The sequence below is a fragment of the Ovis aries genome, chromosome 1 (genome assembly GCF_016772045.2).
Source record: "Ovis aries strain OAR_USU_Benz2616 breed Rambouillet chromosome 1, ARS-UI_Ramb_v3.0, whole genome shotgun sequence".
Taxonomy (NCBI): Eukaryota; Metazoa; Chordata; class Mammalia; order Artiodactyla; family Bovidae; genus Ovis; species Ovis aries.
In genome coordinates this window covers 200,823,407-200,839,709 of record NC_056054.1, presented here as the reverse complement: position 1 = coordinate 200,839,709, position 16,303 = coordinate 200,823,407, and the positions used below count along the sequence as shown (strand labels likewise).

The following is a 16,303-nucleotide window of genomic DNA, read 5'->3' as shown; positions in this document are numbered from 1 at the left end:
CCTTCACAGCTGTCCCAGGAGACAGCGGATACAGCTGATGGCCACATAAATACTGTCAAGGTCACCAGCGCCAAAATAGTGTCCTATATTAGCAAATGCCAGAGCTAGTTTCAAATGTGGAGACAAGCTATTCCTCTAGCAAATTTGGCAACCTGTCTGCAGGCAGAGGTAAAATTAGTATTTAGAAAGCAAACTGAGATTCACAAGCAGTGTCTTTTGAAATCCTAACACCTTACTGCTGAAAGGAACATTTGAGAGTTTTTCATCCAACTGCACTGTGTCTGTAAAATTCCTGCCCCATCCCTCTCAGGGTGCACTTGCCAGGCTCCCCCCACCCCGTGTGGGCTCTGCTCACATCCCCTCAGTGCTGGGGGGCTCATGACCCTTATAACCAGCCAACAGTGTGTTCTTACTTTTACAAGTGGGCATCTTGTTACTCCACGTTCCATCCTTCAGACACTCCATCTGGAATGTGTCCATCTCCACGTTATCCTGGGAAGAAGCATGAAGAAGCGGAGGAAAGGAGAGGGGGTGGGTTGGTGACTGTTTCCCAGTGTAACCAGCTCACCCTCCAGAGCTGGCTGTTCTCCGCTGGGCTTTCCCAACGGGGGCCTCCGAGGGCTTGAAGTCAAGGGGAGGACAGACACTGAGTTCATGTCGCCTGTTTCTACTCTGGAGAGACACCTAGTGCCAGGGCAGGGCTCGGGGGGTGTTGGTTGGGGGCTGGGCAGCTGTCTCGAAGGGACACCTGTGCTGGTGATGCCTACTTCAGAGCCGTGGCTCTCAAACCTCACTCAGTGAGCATCAGTGTCCCAGGCCCCCTCCCAGAGTTTCTGAATCAGTGGCTCTGGCCTGGGGACCAAGCCCTTGCATTTCTAACTAGTGATGTGCTGGTGTGGTGGGGACCCCACTTGGGTTATCATTCCATGAGAGCAGCCGTCCACTAGCTTGGCTTACGCTGGACTCACCTGGGCACCTTAACAGACAAAATGATCACAGGCCCTGCCCCAGAGATTCTGTTTTAATTGATCTCAGGTGGGGCCTGGGAGGTGGTTTTGTTAAGTTAACCAGAGAATTCCTAGGAGAACCACTGTTTCAGAGAATGAGCAATGCTCCCCTGCCACATTTAAAAACTCAGCTTCTGCCCCAGAGCTACCCAGTAAGCCTGATGAACTTTGTTAAGGCTGTTTGTACTGACTGTCGGCCTGAATGGATATTTCGCTTGGACTTTTGTATCACCTTCAGAAGGGAGAGTCTGGGACACATGCTTTGAATTTTCAGAAGGCTGGAATTTTTGGCACATTGTGGGAAAGCTCGGAAATACCATGGTGGGACCAGGACAAGCTCTGGAAGCCCATCTGCCTTGGGAAGCTCTGGGGAATTTCTCTAGCCTGGAGACCCACCCCTCCCCTGGCAGGACCCTGTACCTTCAGCACTTTGTAGCCTGTGTCACAGCTGATGAGCACCTGGTCTTTGAAGGAATATATGGTTTGCAAGGGTTCGATTTTCCCATGGACAGGAGGCTGCAGCTTGGGGCACTCATTCCCTGGTGGGGAGCAATGAAAGGAGTAGGTGAGAAAACAAAGGAAAGTGTGGGCATGAGAAGCCTTTCCCTAGAATTCAAGGCCTGATGGAGGTGGAAAAAAACACGTGAAAACTGCACCCCCAGGGTATCAGGGCCTAGACCTACCAGGCCCTGAAGAAGGCTTACTTTGGACACTTGAGCAGGTCACTTTCCAACTTGGACCTTCATTTCCTCATCTGTAAAATGAGGTGGTTTGCTAGATGATCTCATCAAAACTCAGGGTAGGAAAAGGTATTAAATGTCTGAGTATAACTCTTGTCTGATGTCTCCTTTCCACCTTCCACAGTAGACCTGTGGGACATTCCTACAGGGATAAGGAGCTCAGTACCTACCAGTGCGTACCTTTCATACTAGACTCCTCCGATGAGAGGAACAGAATTTTCATATTCAGCTGAAATTTACCCTTGAAATTTTTACTCAGTGGGAGTAGTTGGCTCTTTCGGGCCACTCACGATGACCCCTCTTTCTTCCCAAGATCTTTCTTCACAGTGCTAGAGAGACTGTGATTTGCACTTCAAAAGGCTGTATTGGATAGAATCCCTATGCCTGACGTATTTCCTGGATAAACTCTCCCTAATGAATATCCTCTTCCTGCCTCTCCCCACAAGCAGGCACTGAAGCTGGTGATGAGCCAAGGCCAGGATATAGCGTCTTTGCACTGTGTTAGTCATACCCAGCTGTGATCCTCCCACTGCCCCTCTTCCTCCAGTTACTGTACGCTCCTTGGGTCAAGTAACTCCAGCAGGGTTTGGACCAGGACCGGGTGCCTCAAGGGACTGAGCGATGAGGCCTGTGGGCTTTGTCACTCTGGGTGCACAAGGAGGCAAACCACCATGATGAAACATTTTGTGCTAGAGGCTTATACTCAAATTTCTGCCCCAGACTTTGGAAGGCCTGTGGCTGGAAGGATCCTCTTCAGGCCCAGTCAATCACAGTGTGAAGTTCTGGAAGCTGTTTTCCTTTTTGAAAATTATAGTTTTAAAAAAATTATTTATTTTATTAGAGGCTTTACAATGTCGTATTGATTTCTGTTGTACAACAAAGTGAATCAGCTATATGTATCCATTTATCCCCTCCCTCCACCCTCCCTCCCCCATCCTGTCTGTCTAGGTCACCACAGAGAACCGAGTTGAGCTTCCTGTGCTTTATAGCAGGTTGCCAAGAACTATCTATTTTAGATAAGGTAGTACATATATGTCAATCCCAATTTCCCAATTTGTTCCACCCTCCCCTTTCCCCCACCCCGTGTCTGCACATCTACTCTCTTATGTCAGCATCTCTATTCCTGCCCTGGAAAGAGTTCCTCTGTACCGTTTTTCCTAGGGCATATACTCTGAGAAAACCATAATTCAAAATGACATGTGTACCCCAGTGTTCACTGCAGCACTATTTACAATAGCCAGGACATGGAAGCAACCTAGATGTCCATCAGCAGATGAATGGAGAAAGATGTGATACATATATACAATGGAATATTACTCAGCCATAAAAGGAACGAAATTTGGTCATTTGTAGAGATGTGGATGGGCCTAAAATCTGTCATACAGACTGAATTAAGTCCGAAAGAGAGAAACAAGTATCATATACTAATGTATATATGTTTTTTGTTTTTAAGAATCTCCCCACATGATTCTGAAGTGCAGCCAGTTTTGAAAACGTCTTATCCAAACCCACCATCATTGCTGCCCTTTACCCCATTTATAGATGAGAAGCTAGTCAGCAGAGGGAATCTGCCTTGGTCCCAAGCTGCTCAGTGGCAGGGCTGGGAGTCTTGCCACATCCCCAGAGGAGCCCCAGGCCAGCACCCCTCACACTCCCTGGCCGCTACGCCATGAGGGCTGAGCATGGAAGCCAGGTGTGACCCAGGAGGGGAGAAGCTGTGTTACCTGTCGCCCTGTATGACAGCCTCCAGCCCCGGTTCTCCCCTGAGTTGTCACTGCGAAACAGGATCTGGATGCTGTGGCTCTGGGTATTGATGGGTTCTGGGGCTTTCTCTCCACAGAAGGGCCCCAGAACTTTTGGACCAGCTTTAATCTGTGAGGGGAGAGATAGAAAAAAAGCAGGGTCACACCTGAGTGACAGTGACTGCTTCTGGGATCATCTCTACTCTGCACCCAGGGTTTTCTGGAAGCTTCCATGTGAGTCCATGGTGTTCACTTATATTCTTAGTGGGCATTACCATTCACCAAAAGGTTCCATCTCCACTCTCCCATTCACAGATTACAATGACCTTGGAAGTGGACAAGGCAGGCTGATTTTCCTCTCCTCAGAGATGAACATATTATGGTTCAGAGAGGGGCAGAGCCCTGTCCAGGTATACAGGACAGAAAAGGCCCCTGCTTGCAAAGACCCTGCAGTCTAGTCAGGGCAGACTAGTAGATAATAAAAAAAAATTACCAGCTGTAGTAAGTATCACAAAAAATAATCAGGGTGATATATAATATAAATGTATGCTATATGTTTATAATTTAAGTAGTAACATCTATGTAGTCTATATAATTTTCATCATTAATATAATAGATATTGTTCAGTTGCTAAGTCATGTCCAACTCTTTTGTGAGCCCATGGACTGCAGCCCACCAGGCTCCTCTGTCCATGGAATTTTCCAGGCAAGAGTACTGGAGTGGGTTGCCATTTCCTTCTCCAGGGGATCTTCCTACCCAGGGATTGAACCCCTGTCTCCTGTGTGTGTCTCCTGCATTGCAGGTGGGTTCTTTACCTCTGTACCACCAGCGAAGCTTCAGTATAATAGATAATAACTTTAAATAGACAGTTAGGGAAGGCCTCTTTGTGGAGGTAACATTGGATTTGAAATATGTAGGATGAGTAGGAGGAGCTTGTCATTTGGAGAGGAGGGGAGAATACTTTCCAGGTGGGGAAAACAATGTATATAAAGGTTGAGGCCAAAAGTGGGAAAGAGCCTGGTAAGTATCAAGAGAAGGAAGGAAGCCAGTGAGGCTGGAGGAGAGGGAATGCCATGGCTGGAGGATGGGAAGGCAGCCACAGGCCATACTGTGTTGAGGAATTCATGTTTATTCCAAGTACAATCTTGATGTAACCTGGCTTTTATAAAATTTACCCTGGATGCTAGAAGAGAACATACCATGCAGAGAAAGAGTGGATGCCAGAAAACCCTCCAGGTAGCTTTGCAGCTGACCAGAGAGAGCAGGGCTTGGACTCAGGTAGAGGCAGCGGAGATGGAGAGAAGGAAGAGGCACTCTGGGCTGGTCCAGATTTCCAGCCCCCAGGCCTGCGTCCTGCCTCTGCTTTAACTCTTTCTCCTTCCTCCTCTGAGGACCAGCACATCTTAACCCTCATTTGATGACTTCTATAATCCTGAGTATATCTTCATCTTGTCACCCTTACTGTGGTGAGGGGGACAGTGAAACCCCTAGAGTTGCCTGCCTAATGATAAGCTCATAGCATGGCACCTGGGATATAATGTATGGTGGACAGAGTTCTGGGCCTCCCTTGCGGCTCAGATAGGAAAGATTCTGTCTGCAGTGTGGGAGACCCGGGTTCCATCTCTGGGTTGGAAAGATCCCCTGGAGGAGGAAACCCACTCCAGTACTCTTACCTGGAAAATTCCATGGATAGAGGAGCCTGATGGACTACAGTCCATGGGTCATAAAGAGTCAAACATTTTTTGACTAAATGACTAACACACACAGACAGAGTTCTAAGCTGGGCCCCATGATCTTCACCCTGGTGTCACTTCATGATGACATTATGTTACCTGCCAGAAGGGATTTTGCAGGTGGGGTCAGGGAAGTTCCCTAGACTGGGTCCAGTCAAGGTGGTAGATGTTATTTTAAATAATTACTTTTTAGGAAGCCACTGGCTTGGCCCCCTATCCTGGAAGAGGTAGAGAATGTCAATTTTCCCAATTCAGCCAAGAATTGTCAGTATCCCCAGCGCATATAGCCCCTGCTATCTTACCTTGATGTAGTCATAGGGGCAGGATACCTCAGGATGGTCCTCAATGTCGAAAATGTCCTCAAACTGCAGGCTGATCATGAAACCCTCCTCTAGCTCAATGGTGTAGAGGCATTCGGAGCTCTTGGGGTAAGGGCTGGGGAAGTCGGGGCTGGTGATCACGCCAGTCCGCTGGGTGAAGAGGTTGTCACTGCACTCCACTGTGGGAAGCAGATGGAAGCAAAGTGGTACACCACACGCAAGGCCACAGCATCCCCTTTCTTATCTGCGATGGTACAATTTTCCCAGTGGTTTCTGAGAGGCAAGTTGGGGAAGGAGTCACTATCCCCATTTTACAGATGGGGAAACTGAAGTTCAGTGAGGGGAAGAGATTTACTCAAGGTCACACAACCAAGTAATTTGCAGGGTTCAGACTCAAAGGCAGTGAGTGTGATATGCCTTTTTGTCCAATTCTCCGATCTTGGTGTGGGGCTTGAGGGGTCTCAGATGGAAGGTTTTGAGATGTGTGGTCAGGAAGAGGATCTTCTCCTCTTTTGTGCTGCTCTCCCCTCAGCCCAGGACTCCGTGAGATCTCTGCTCAAAGCCATCCTTGATCCTTCATTAACACAGGACCCTCACACCTACCCTCACTTTCTGGACCCTGGCCTTGCTTTGTTTCTCTTCATGCTGTTGACCACTGCTTGCATTGTGAAACGTATTTCTCGGTGGACTTTCCTGCCCCCACAAGTTCCCTGAGCTCAGGGAGTTTGCCCTGTTCCCCATCACAGTTGCAACCCAGCAACCAGTGTCTTGGATCCTGGCCATGGCTTAACCCTGCAAAGGTCCTGTTATATGCCATTGAACCATCGTCCTTGGATCTGGAATGTCAATTCTTTCTGGTCATTTGTAAATGAGAAAACTGTGGCCCAGAAAGGGGGCATAGCTGACCCTAAAGTCCCTCAGTTACAAGCTACAGAACAAGGTTTAGAGTGGTCTCTGAATTTGTGTGCTTTAACTTTCTATCCCAAGCATTCTCATGGGGATGGCATTGCTCCCAGAGGGGCCAAAATTGGTTCTTAGAGAGGGGAAGTGGTTACTTTTTTCATGCATAACACACAGGCAGACATATAGTGCATAAACATATATAAGGGTATTTGTGGCATTAAATTTCGAGTCAATTAGGAAGAGAATGTTTAAAAAGGCTCTTGGGGGACAGAAGCAAAAATGAAAAACAGGATTCATAAACATTGCTCAGTCTTAGCCCCTCTGTGCTCAGTACGTGGTAGATACTCAATAAATAAGTACTGAATGAAAACCATGGAAAATACAACCCTCTTCAAGAAAACCCATGTATATGCCTGCTTTATATGGATGGGTTTATTCAGAAGTAGAAGTTTTTGAAGAAGAAAGGAAAAGAAATCCTGTTTCTAGCAAGCCCTCCCCCAATGCTCCCTCACTCAGCTTCCAAGTGGTCTTTTAGGACCCAGATCCTTACCCTGCAGTCATACTGATCTACTGGCAATTCCCCAAATATTCTGAATCCTGTCATGCTCCTGAATGTTTGCAGAAGCTATTCTCTCTGCCTGTCATGCCCTCCTTTCCCTTGTTCTTTTTCCTTCATCAAGGGCATCATCTCTGGGAAGTGCTTGTTCACTCGGTGCCGACTCAGGTCTGACGGAGCCACACTCGCACTTCATTTACAACACTTACAACATTGTATCATTTGCCTGTGTGGCTATTACCCGCTAGCCAGGAGGTCCTCGTGGAAATGTCTTCGTCCTCCTATTTCTCCCTCCCCACCTCAGCCTGGATACTATGGCAGAGAAGGCACATGGATGAGAGGGGAAAGCAAAGGGAGCAAGAAGGAAAGGGATGTTTTCTTGCTGTCTTATCTTTGTCTCTCTCTCTCTCTCCCCTTCTCTCGCTTGCACTGGGGTTCTCTCTATCACAATATAAAAGTGAGAGGCCAGGGAAGAGCAGAAAAAAAGGAGCGGGTGGGTAAAACCTAGTTCAGGGTTCAGAACTGGGAAACCTGGGTTTTCCCTTGACTGGGCTTGTTACTTACAGGAGGAGAGGAAATGGGGGCTAAAGAGCAGAAAGCCCTGCTCCCCAGGAAGGAAGATGGCCTAGAGGCCAGGGCTTCTCAAATGCAGTTCTCTGAGAATCTGAACCCCACTTCCAGGCTGGTGGACATTTCAGCATCTTTATCCCTGCGGTCTGATTGCACTTTTAATTATTCCTGCTGCCTGTTCATCCTTCCTCTGAGCCTCCCCTCATCGTACTGGAAAATATGACTCCTAGCAGTGATGCACAGAATCAGCGCTGGGCCCCACCTCGGCACGTCCTGTTGTCTGTGTGGAGAATGTAGCCGAAGCGACAGGAGCAGTAGTAGCCGCCGATGTAGTTATGGCAGTGGTGGTCGCAGGACAGCTCCTCGTCCTCCCGCTCCGTGCACTCATCCACATCTGTAGGGCAGGTAGAGTCTCTCACAACCAATTCAAGTGTGATGGTGAAGAGAGCAGCCGACATTTACAGAGCACTCAGTGGAGCCACTCACTGTGTTGAGAGATGCCTGCATTCTCTCATTTAAGCCTCATCTGAGCCAACCCGTTCCAGTGTCCTTGCCTGGAGAACCCTAGGGACAGTGGAGCCTGGTGGGCTGCTGTCTATGGGGTCGCACAGAGTCGGACACGACTGAAGTGACTTAGCAGCAGCAGCAGCAGCAGCAAGCCTCCAATTACAAATGAGGAAACTTGCCCGAGGTCACAGAAAACCTGGTCAGACCTGGGCAACCTGACTCCTGGTGGTGCCACTGCTCTCTAACAGCTGTGATGACAGCGAGCAGGACGGTTATGACCCCCTTTTACAGATGAAGAAACTGAGACTTGGAGCCATGAAGGAACTTACTCCAAGTCACACAGACAGGAAGTGGAGTCCTCATTCAAATCAAGGTGGGCTGGCTCTAAAATCTGGGGTTTTAACCTCTCCTCTTTCTAAGTCTCTAAGGCGGGTCAAGCCCTATCTTAGGCGTTAGAAATATAAAGATAAAAAGATGTATGTTTTCAACCTAATTTGAACACATATTTCTTCCCAAAAGATACAGGAATGGCCAAGAAGCTTACACCTGAAAAGACACTCAGCATCACTGGGTGCCAGGAAAATGCAAACTAAAACCATAATGAAGTACCACTGCATGTCCTCTGGAATGGTTAATTTTTTTTTTTTTTAATTGATGACACCAAATGTTGGTGAGGATATAGAGCAGCCAGAACTCTCATACATTGGTAGAGGGATACAAAATGGTGCAAACACTGGAAAAAGACTATACGACAATTTCTTATAGAACTAAACATACACCTACACTACGATTAAGCAACTTTGCCCCTAGATATTAACATATATCCCACAGAAGTGAAACATGTGAAATATATGAAAACATATGTTTACAAAATGGCTTGTACAGAAAGGTTTGTGGAAATTTTATTAATGATATCCAAAAAATGGATAGAACCCAGGTGTCTGTCAATAGGAGAATGAATAAATAGGTTGTAGTATATTTATATAATGGAAAATTACTCTGCCAGGAAAAGAAATAGTTACTAATGAATTGGAACAACATTAATGAAAATCAAAAACTTTGTGCTCAGTAAAATATTTCTCATCTCCAAAATATAATATGTATGTGTTCATTTATATGAAGTTTTGCAAGAGGTAAAACTAATCTATTGCGGTGGAAAAAATCGGGACTGTTGTGGTGACCTCTAAAGAGATCAGAGTGTGGTGTAATTGGAAAGGAGCATAAAGGAACTTTAGGGGTTAATGGTAAAGCTCAACATCTTGTTAGGGACTTAGTTATGTACAAATAAAAATTTTTCAAAGCTTAACAAATGTACTTAAGATTTATGCATTTCATTGAATATATAGATTTTACACGGAAAGAAAAAATTGTGAATAGCTGTTGAACTCTAGATAAACAACATGCATGCTAAAATATTTAGGGAGAAGAGTACTGATGTCTGCAATTTATTTTGAAATGTGTCAAAAAAGATGAATTGATGGATAGAGGATAGATAGACGGATAGATGTGCAATAGACCAAATGCAGTAAGACATTAATGGTAGAATTTATGCAGTAGGCGTTCATTTTAAAGAAGAGAACACAAGACACTTTTAATTTTCAGAGAGAAAGGGAGATGTGGGGATGAGTCACCCACTTCTCCAACTTACCCACAGCCACGTAGTGGGCATCAAATCCTGTGAATCGCTCTTCATCGGAGAAATCTGACCGGAAAGTGATGGACATAAAGGAGCCGGGGGAGAGAACCACTTCCTGGCCTGGGGTTTGTTCTGTGTCCGTGGTCTCCCTGCCACAGAAGGTTGCCAACACCTGTTCTTCAGTTTCTACCTTTAGGGTCAAAAAGAAAGGGAACAAGATGTGCAGCTTCCCCAGTTAGCTTCACTGCTGGTCTCAAGGAGAAAAGACAGAGGAGCTGCCCGCAAGTGGGCCAGGCAGCCTGGGAAGCCCAAAGAAAGAGGCTTAGGAGTTCTGGAGTTTGAGGAAAGACTCATTACAGGTTAAGCCAATGTGTCTGTCCTCTTCCTGTTTCATTCATTTTGTTTAGGTCCATCAGAAGTAGCTTCATATTAGTCCTGTTGGCAACAAAATGCCTTGAGGTGAGGTGAAGTCGCTCAGTTGTGTCCAGCTCTTTGCGACCCCTTGGACTATAACCTACTAGGCTTCTCCATCCATGGGATTCTCCAGGAGTGGATTGCCATTTCCTTCTCCAGGGGATCTTCCCAACCCAGGGATCAAACCCGGGTCTCCTGCATTGGAGGCAGACGCTTTAACCTCTGAGCCACCAGGGAATGCCTTATTTGTTAAAAAAAAAAATTCAATGTTAAAAATAAATTTTCATATTTAATAAAACAGAAGAGTTAGATTTCACAGATGGATTCTAGATACAACAGGAACTTACATTTCCAGGAAAAGAAACTTTATACACAATATAAGTCATTCATTGAGAATTCGGTATGTGCCAACCACAGAACAAAGTGTGGGATGGGGGTGATGGGAGATGAGTAAGCCGTTGAGCTGTGCACGCGGAAGGGCTTCCCAGGTCTCTCAGTAGTAAAGAACCCACCTGGCAATGCAGGAGACACAGGGCACTTGGGTTCAATCCCTGGGTCAGGAGGATTCCCTGGAGTAGGAAATGGCAACCCACTCCAGTATTCTTTCCTGAAAAATTCCATGGACAGAGGAGCCTGGCAGGCTATAGTTCATGGGGTCACAAAAAGTTGGACACAGCTAAGCAACTGAGCACGCACATGCCCATAGGGAAGCAGTGTTCAGATTGCGGAAAACAGACAGAGCTATCATACAGTGTGATAAGTGTCGTGTGAAGAATGTACTCAGAAGGAGGCAAAAGATCCCCATTGGAATGTAGGCTATGGGAAGGTGGGACTTTTTGTTAATTACTTACTTTTTTATTGGTATATTTGAGCTTTATTTTTAAAATGATACATTATCTATATCAGAATTGGAATTTTAAAAAATGTAAATTGTAAATAAACATCATAAATAAACCATGTGTTTAGTTACAATGTGTTAGTTTCAGGTGTAAAGTGATTCAGTTACACACACACACATATTCTTTTTCAGATTCTTTTCTTTACAGTTATATCTTCAGTGCATAGAATAGGACCTAGAATATAGCAGTTATCCAATAAATATTTGTCAGCCAGAACTAAAAGTGCAAGACCTATTCTGAGAACAATGAGAGCCAGAAATTCTGTGGGGATTGTAGGAAAAGATATATTTGGAGGGATAGGTTGAAACTAGATTATTATCGACCTTGAATCACATAACAAGTGACTTGAAATCCCATGGACAGAGGAGCCTAGTGGGCTACAGTCCATGGGATTGCAAAAGAGTCAGGCATGGCTTGGTGACTAAACAACAAAAAGGGATGTCACGTAATCAGAACTGTGTTTAATAGGTAGTCTTACTAATATAGAAACTATTGGAATCACCCCAAAATAGTTGCATTTTTTTAAAGACTCAGCTGCAAAATTGCCTATTTGCTAAAGAATTCCCTATTTTGCAAGAGCCAGCAGCCCTGGGTAGATTCAGAAACCCAAGGAGAGATTCTAAACTGGTTGTCTACAGCAGATTTTGCGTGTTTGGTTAGCGAAGCAGTGTTGTAGCTGGCTGGTATGTTTATATGACTACCATACTTTGCTCACCTACCATTCTATCATTTATACCTATCTTGATCCTTTTAAGGAAGCATTTCTATCTGCATCCTCCAGCTTGATGTTTTAGCCAAGATGCATGAGAAAAATCTGACCAAGAATGATGTCTGCTGCCTTTCAAAATCTTTAAAGCATAGGTCTCAAAACCTGCCTATCTCTAGTAGCTTCTAATGAATTGTTTCGTTCATTAGCTTAGTGTGTCAGAAGTATCTTGACATTTGACACTTCTGTTTTGAAACTAATGATTTATTTATTTAAAATAAGTGGGAGCTTTAAAGGAAAACAATTTGCCCTGGCAACAAAGCACAAGGACAATTAATCACTAACTTTGGGAATTGAAGTGTAAACAGAAGATGAGATCATAGCTTTGCTATGTTTTCCTCTTCTCTGCAGATACTAGCCAAACTCACACCAGCCTTATTGCTGTGGAGTGTTCCAATCTGCACACAGCTGAAATGTCACTTTCTTGAACATCTCAGCTGCTTTGTTGTTTTGGTGATCTGAGTTTTCCAGGTAGCTGAAGTTTTACCTGTGATTTTTTTAAAAGCTGGGGTGTTTGTGAGTGTAATGCTTTTCAAAGCACTTTATTCAAATACCTGCTTTCTCAGGTGAAATATGCTAATCCTTCTTGGTGATCCAAGGACAGTGTTATGAACATCAAGTTGGGATATTGGGGTTTGTAATGTTGCTTGCCCTGCATTGAAAGCCCCCAGACTATAAAGCCTTTGCAAATCTTATGTCTTCTTTATGTAGACAGGGTTTTATTTACTGTTTTAAAATCAGGTAGAAATTCATTAAGCTGCTATCATTAGAATATAATGAGAATAAGACTAAATACATAAAGAATGAGGGTCTGGGAGGAGGCTTCTTCGATGAGTAACCACATGCGCTGGAATGCACTATCTTGGTGACCTCTGCATTAGAGCGAAATGTATGGACCTGGCTGTTAGAGGTCTGGACCCCTATTTCTGACTCCACCAAAAAGCGGTATATGGCTGACTCCTGTAGCGCTCAGTTATCCACCTGGTAAACTAGGGGTTTGGACAAGCTGAGTTCTACTTTCTCTTCCAGTCCTGACAACCTAGTATTCTAACAAGGCATTATATCCATACATTAAATAAACCAACTAGAGCAGGGGTCCCCAACCTCTGGATCTTAATGCCTGATGCTCTGAGGTGGAGATGATATAATAATAATAGAAAAAAATTGCATAATAAATGTAATGCACTTGAATCATCCTGAAACCATCTTCCACCCCCAGTCTGTGGAAAGATTATCTTCCACAGAACCAGTCCCTCGTGTCAAAAAAGTTGGGATTCATTGAACTAGAGAATGGTGAGGAGGAGTTTCAACACAGACATTGCCTCCTACTTAAGAACTTGAACTTGTTCATGGTCTATACCATGTGCTCTAGAAGCAATTACTAATGAAGAGTCAAGCCTTGAGCATCAGCACTTCTAGCCACGACAGCCTCATTCCTCATTTGTTATCCCCGAGGTCGCCAAGGTTCTGTAGTACCTGTAGCATGAGACTTTCAAGTAAAACCAACCAGAGGTCTTTTGGATCAGGGAGAGACCTAATGAAGGTCTATGATAAACAGCCTCCCTTCTTGTAACTTCCAGGCTTAAGGATACCTAAGTTTATGATGGCAGATAAACAATCTTCACCTGTAGAGCCTCACTATTAAAGAGGACAGGTAAGCATCCCCCAGCTGAGACCCATGGGAAAACCTGAGTCTGATAGACCTTTAGAAGCAGGGAAGAGAAGGCCCCAGGTCCCTGGGAATTCAGCCTGCAGCTCCAAATAGAGCCTGGAGTGAGGGACCTTTAAGCTGTTTCAATCCCCTCCTTCTAAAGGAAACTGAGGTCCAGAGAAGGGCAGTGACTCGCTCAAGAGTAGAGAGATAACCACAAGCATTTCCTGATACCAGATTTGCTTTTGGAACAGTTCTGACCCTGGAGAAAGGAGCCCACCGATCCAGAGAGTGCAAGGCAAATGACACAGGCACTTTGCCAAACAACTTTTTGGCTCAAGGGCCTCTTGAAACTTATCTGGCGTGCATGGACTGTCTCCCAGAGAGGATGTGGCTCAGTGACAGCTCTGGTCATAACCTAAACAGAGGGGTCACTGGCCCTACTTAATATTTGCAGCCCTTGCTATGACTGTAAAATTCTACAAAACCCATTAACTTCTGAGTGCAGATGGAGGATTGAGCCCTGGCTTCTGTTTGGACTGCCCCTGTACTAGGGTCATTATATTAACATGATGGGGGGAAATACCTTATCAAATGAAAACAAAAAATTCATAATAGTAGAAAACCATTTGGCTGGGGATCACAGACTCTTTTTTTTTTTCTACTTATTATGGGCAGCCATGTCCTTTCAGCCGTGTCCTATTGTGATTTTCGGCACCAACATATGGATGCATGTCCTCAATTTGCTTTCTTTCATCTCAACAAATATTTATATACCAAGTTCTGTCCTCATTATAACATGAAGGATGCCAAAAACTACTAATTTGTTGCATGTGCTTAATAAGCAAGCCCCCTGCCTCTGGGAATATAAAATTTAGTAGGAGAATAAGTACTCACATGTGTCTGTGTTAGGGAATTACCAGATTATAGTTATTGCAATGAAAGCTAGGAAGTCCCTGGGGTTATAAGATGGGAAAATATTGCATCCAGCTTAGGGGAATCAGAAAACAGGAAAAAGAGAATGGTCTCTGAGCTGGGACCAAAAGGTGAGTAGGACATAGGCAGGTAGAAATCGTAGGTGGAGGGCTGGGAAGGGGGCAGAAGGGAGGACATCTAGGTAGAGGGAGTAGCAAAATTCTGAGGGCATTTGGAGTCTCAGCTGCCCCTCCCTACCCACCACTACCTGATATAGGAAAGGGGTTCTGTTGAGGACAGGGGGCAGGAAGGAGGAGAAACCAGAGTCTGCTTTCTGTGAGCTGTCTCCCTTAGTAGAAACAGCACAAACCTCCTAGGCAAAGCTAAGGCAGGGCAGCAGAAAACTTGGTGAACTTTCTATAAGAGGACAGCTATGGCTTCGTTCCACGTGTCCATAAAGTGATCCCATCAGAGACTATCAATGCATTGACATCCACCCAGTGACAAACTTGAAGCCGAGATGATTGCAGTGAATCAATCAAAGCCATTATCTAGTGAGTGGTGGCTTCAGGTTCACACTGCAGCTCTCTGATTCCCCAATCAGTGATGTCTCCTGATCCTTTAAGACACAAGGGGAGCAAAAATGACTGTCCACTACTATGTGATATCCCTTAAACGTGGAATCTAAAAAATAATATGAACTGATGAATATAACAAAAAAGAAACAGACTTGCAGATACAGAGAACTAACCAGTGGGTACCAGTAAGGGAGAGGGGAGGGTGGGGACAAGATAGGAGTAGGGGATTAAGAGGAAGGAGCTATTATGTATAAATAAGTAAGCTACAAGCACACATTTTACAACACAGGGAATATAGCTAATGTTTAATGACAACTATAAGTGAAATTTAACTTTTAAAAGTTGTGAATCACCATGTTGTACCCCTGTAACTTACATAATAATGTATAAAGAAGGTTGAATGCCAAAGGATTGATGCTTTCGAACCGTGGTGTTGGAGAAGACTCTTGAGAGTCCCTTGAACTGCAAGAGATCAAACTAGTTAACCCTAAAGGAAATTAACCATAAATATTCATTGCAAGGACTGATGCTGAAGCTGAAACTCCAATACTTTGGCCACCTCATGTGAAAAGCCAACTCTTTGGAAAAGACCCTGATGCTGGGAAAGATTGAAAGAAGGAGGAGTACAGGGTGACAGAGGATGAGGTGGTTGGAAGGCATCACCGATGCAATGGACATGAGTTTGAGCAAGCTCCAGGAGATGGTGAAGGACAGGGAGGCCTGGCGTGCTGCAGTTTTGGGGGTCGCAAAGAGTTGGACACGAGTGAGCGACTGAACTACAACTGTATATCAACTCTACCTCATTTTCTTTTTTTTCTTTTTTTTTCAAAAAGGCTGTGATATAAGTCCAAATACCTCAGAGATTTGCTGGTCAATGTTCCCAAGCTACATCCTTGAGCCCCTTTGACATCTTCTCTGGGCCCTTGAAGAGCTATTCAGGCTTAATTTAGGCAGATATTCAGAGAGTGTACTGATTGCCTTCAGAGGTCACATGGCTCCATTGACACCTTAATTTCAGACTTCTGGCCTCCAGAACTGTGACAGAAGAAATCGCTATATATTTATTTATAATTAAATGAATAAACCACTAGGTTAATGGTAATGTATTATGACAGCCCTACAAATTGAAAATGGTCTGTAAATAGGTTTTCCCTCATTTGTAAAATAGTGAAAATAATAGTATTTTAAATCAGAGGACTTGGTGAACATATATGTAAACTATGAAGATAGTTATCTGAAATATGGTCAGCACTTAGTAAATCAGAGGGAAAAACAAGAGCACTAAGATTGAGCCTGGAGAAGGCAATGGCACCCCACTCCAGTACTCTTGCCTGGAAAATCCCACGGATGGAAGAGCCTGGAAGGC

At 44.7% G+C, this 16,303-nt stretch overlaps 1 protein-coding gene across 7 annotated transcripts in view; it reads right to left on the bottom strand.

Annotated features, from left to right (window-relative positions):
* MASP1 (MBL associated serine protease 1) overlaps window positions 1–16,303 on the bottom strand; it is a 66,632-nt gene that overhangs the window by 29,552 nt on the left and 20,777 nt on the right. For all 7 annotated transcript variants that reach the window (XR_009601606.1, XM_060419467.1, XM_042233319.2 and 4 more), the window contains exons 3-8: window positions 9,727–9,904; window positions 7,834–7,965; window positions 5,525–5,721; window positions 3,472–3,619; window positions 1,428–1,546; window positions 414–492 (exon numbers count right to left, since the gene is read on the bottom strand). Coding sequence is in view for 6 of the 7 variants with exons in the window: in XM_060419467.1 (XP_060275450.1) it covers window positions 414–492; window positions 1,428–1,546; window positions 3,472–3,619; window positions 5,525–5,721; window positions 7,834–7,965; window positions 9,727–9,904 (853 nt within the window). In the remaining variant the exon portion in view is untranslated. The remainder of the gene's footprint in view (window positions 1–413; window positions 493–1,427; window positions 1,547–3,471; window positions 3,620–5,524; window positions 5,722–7,833; window positions 7,966–9,726; window positions 9,905–16,303) is intronic.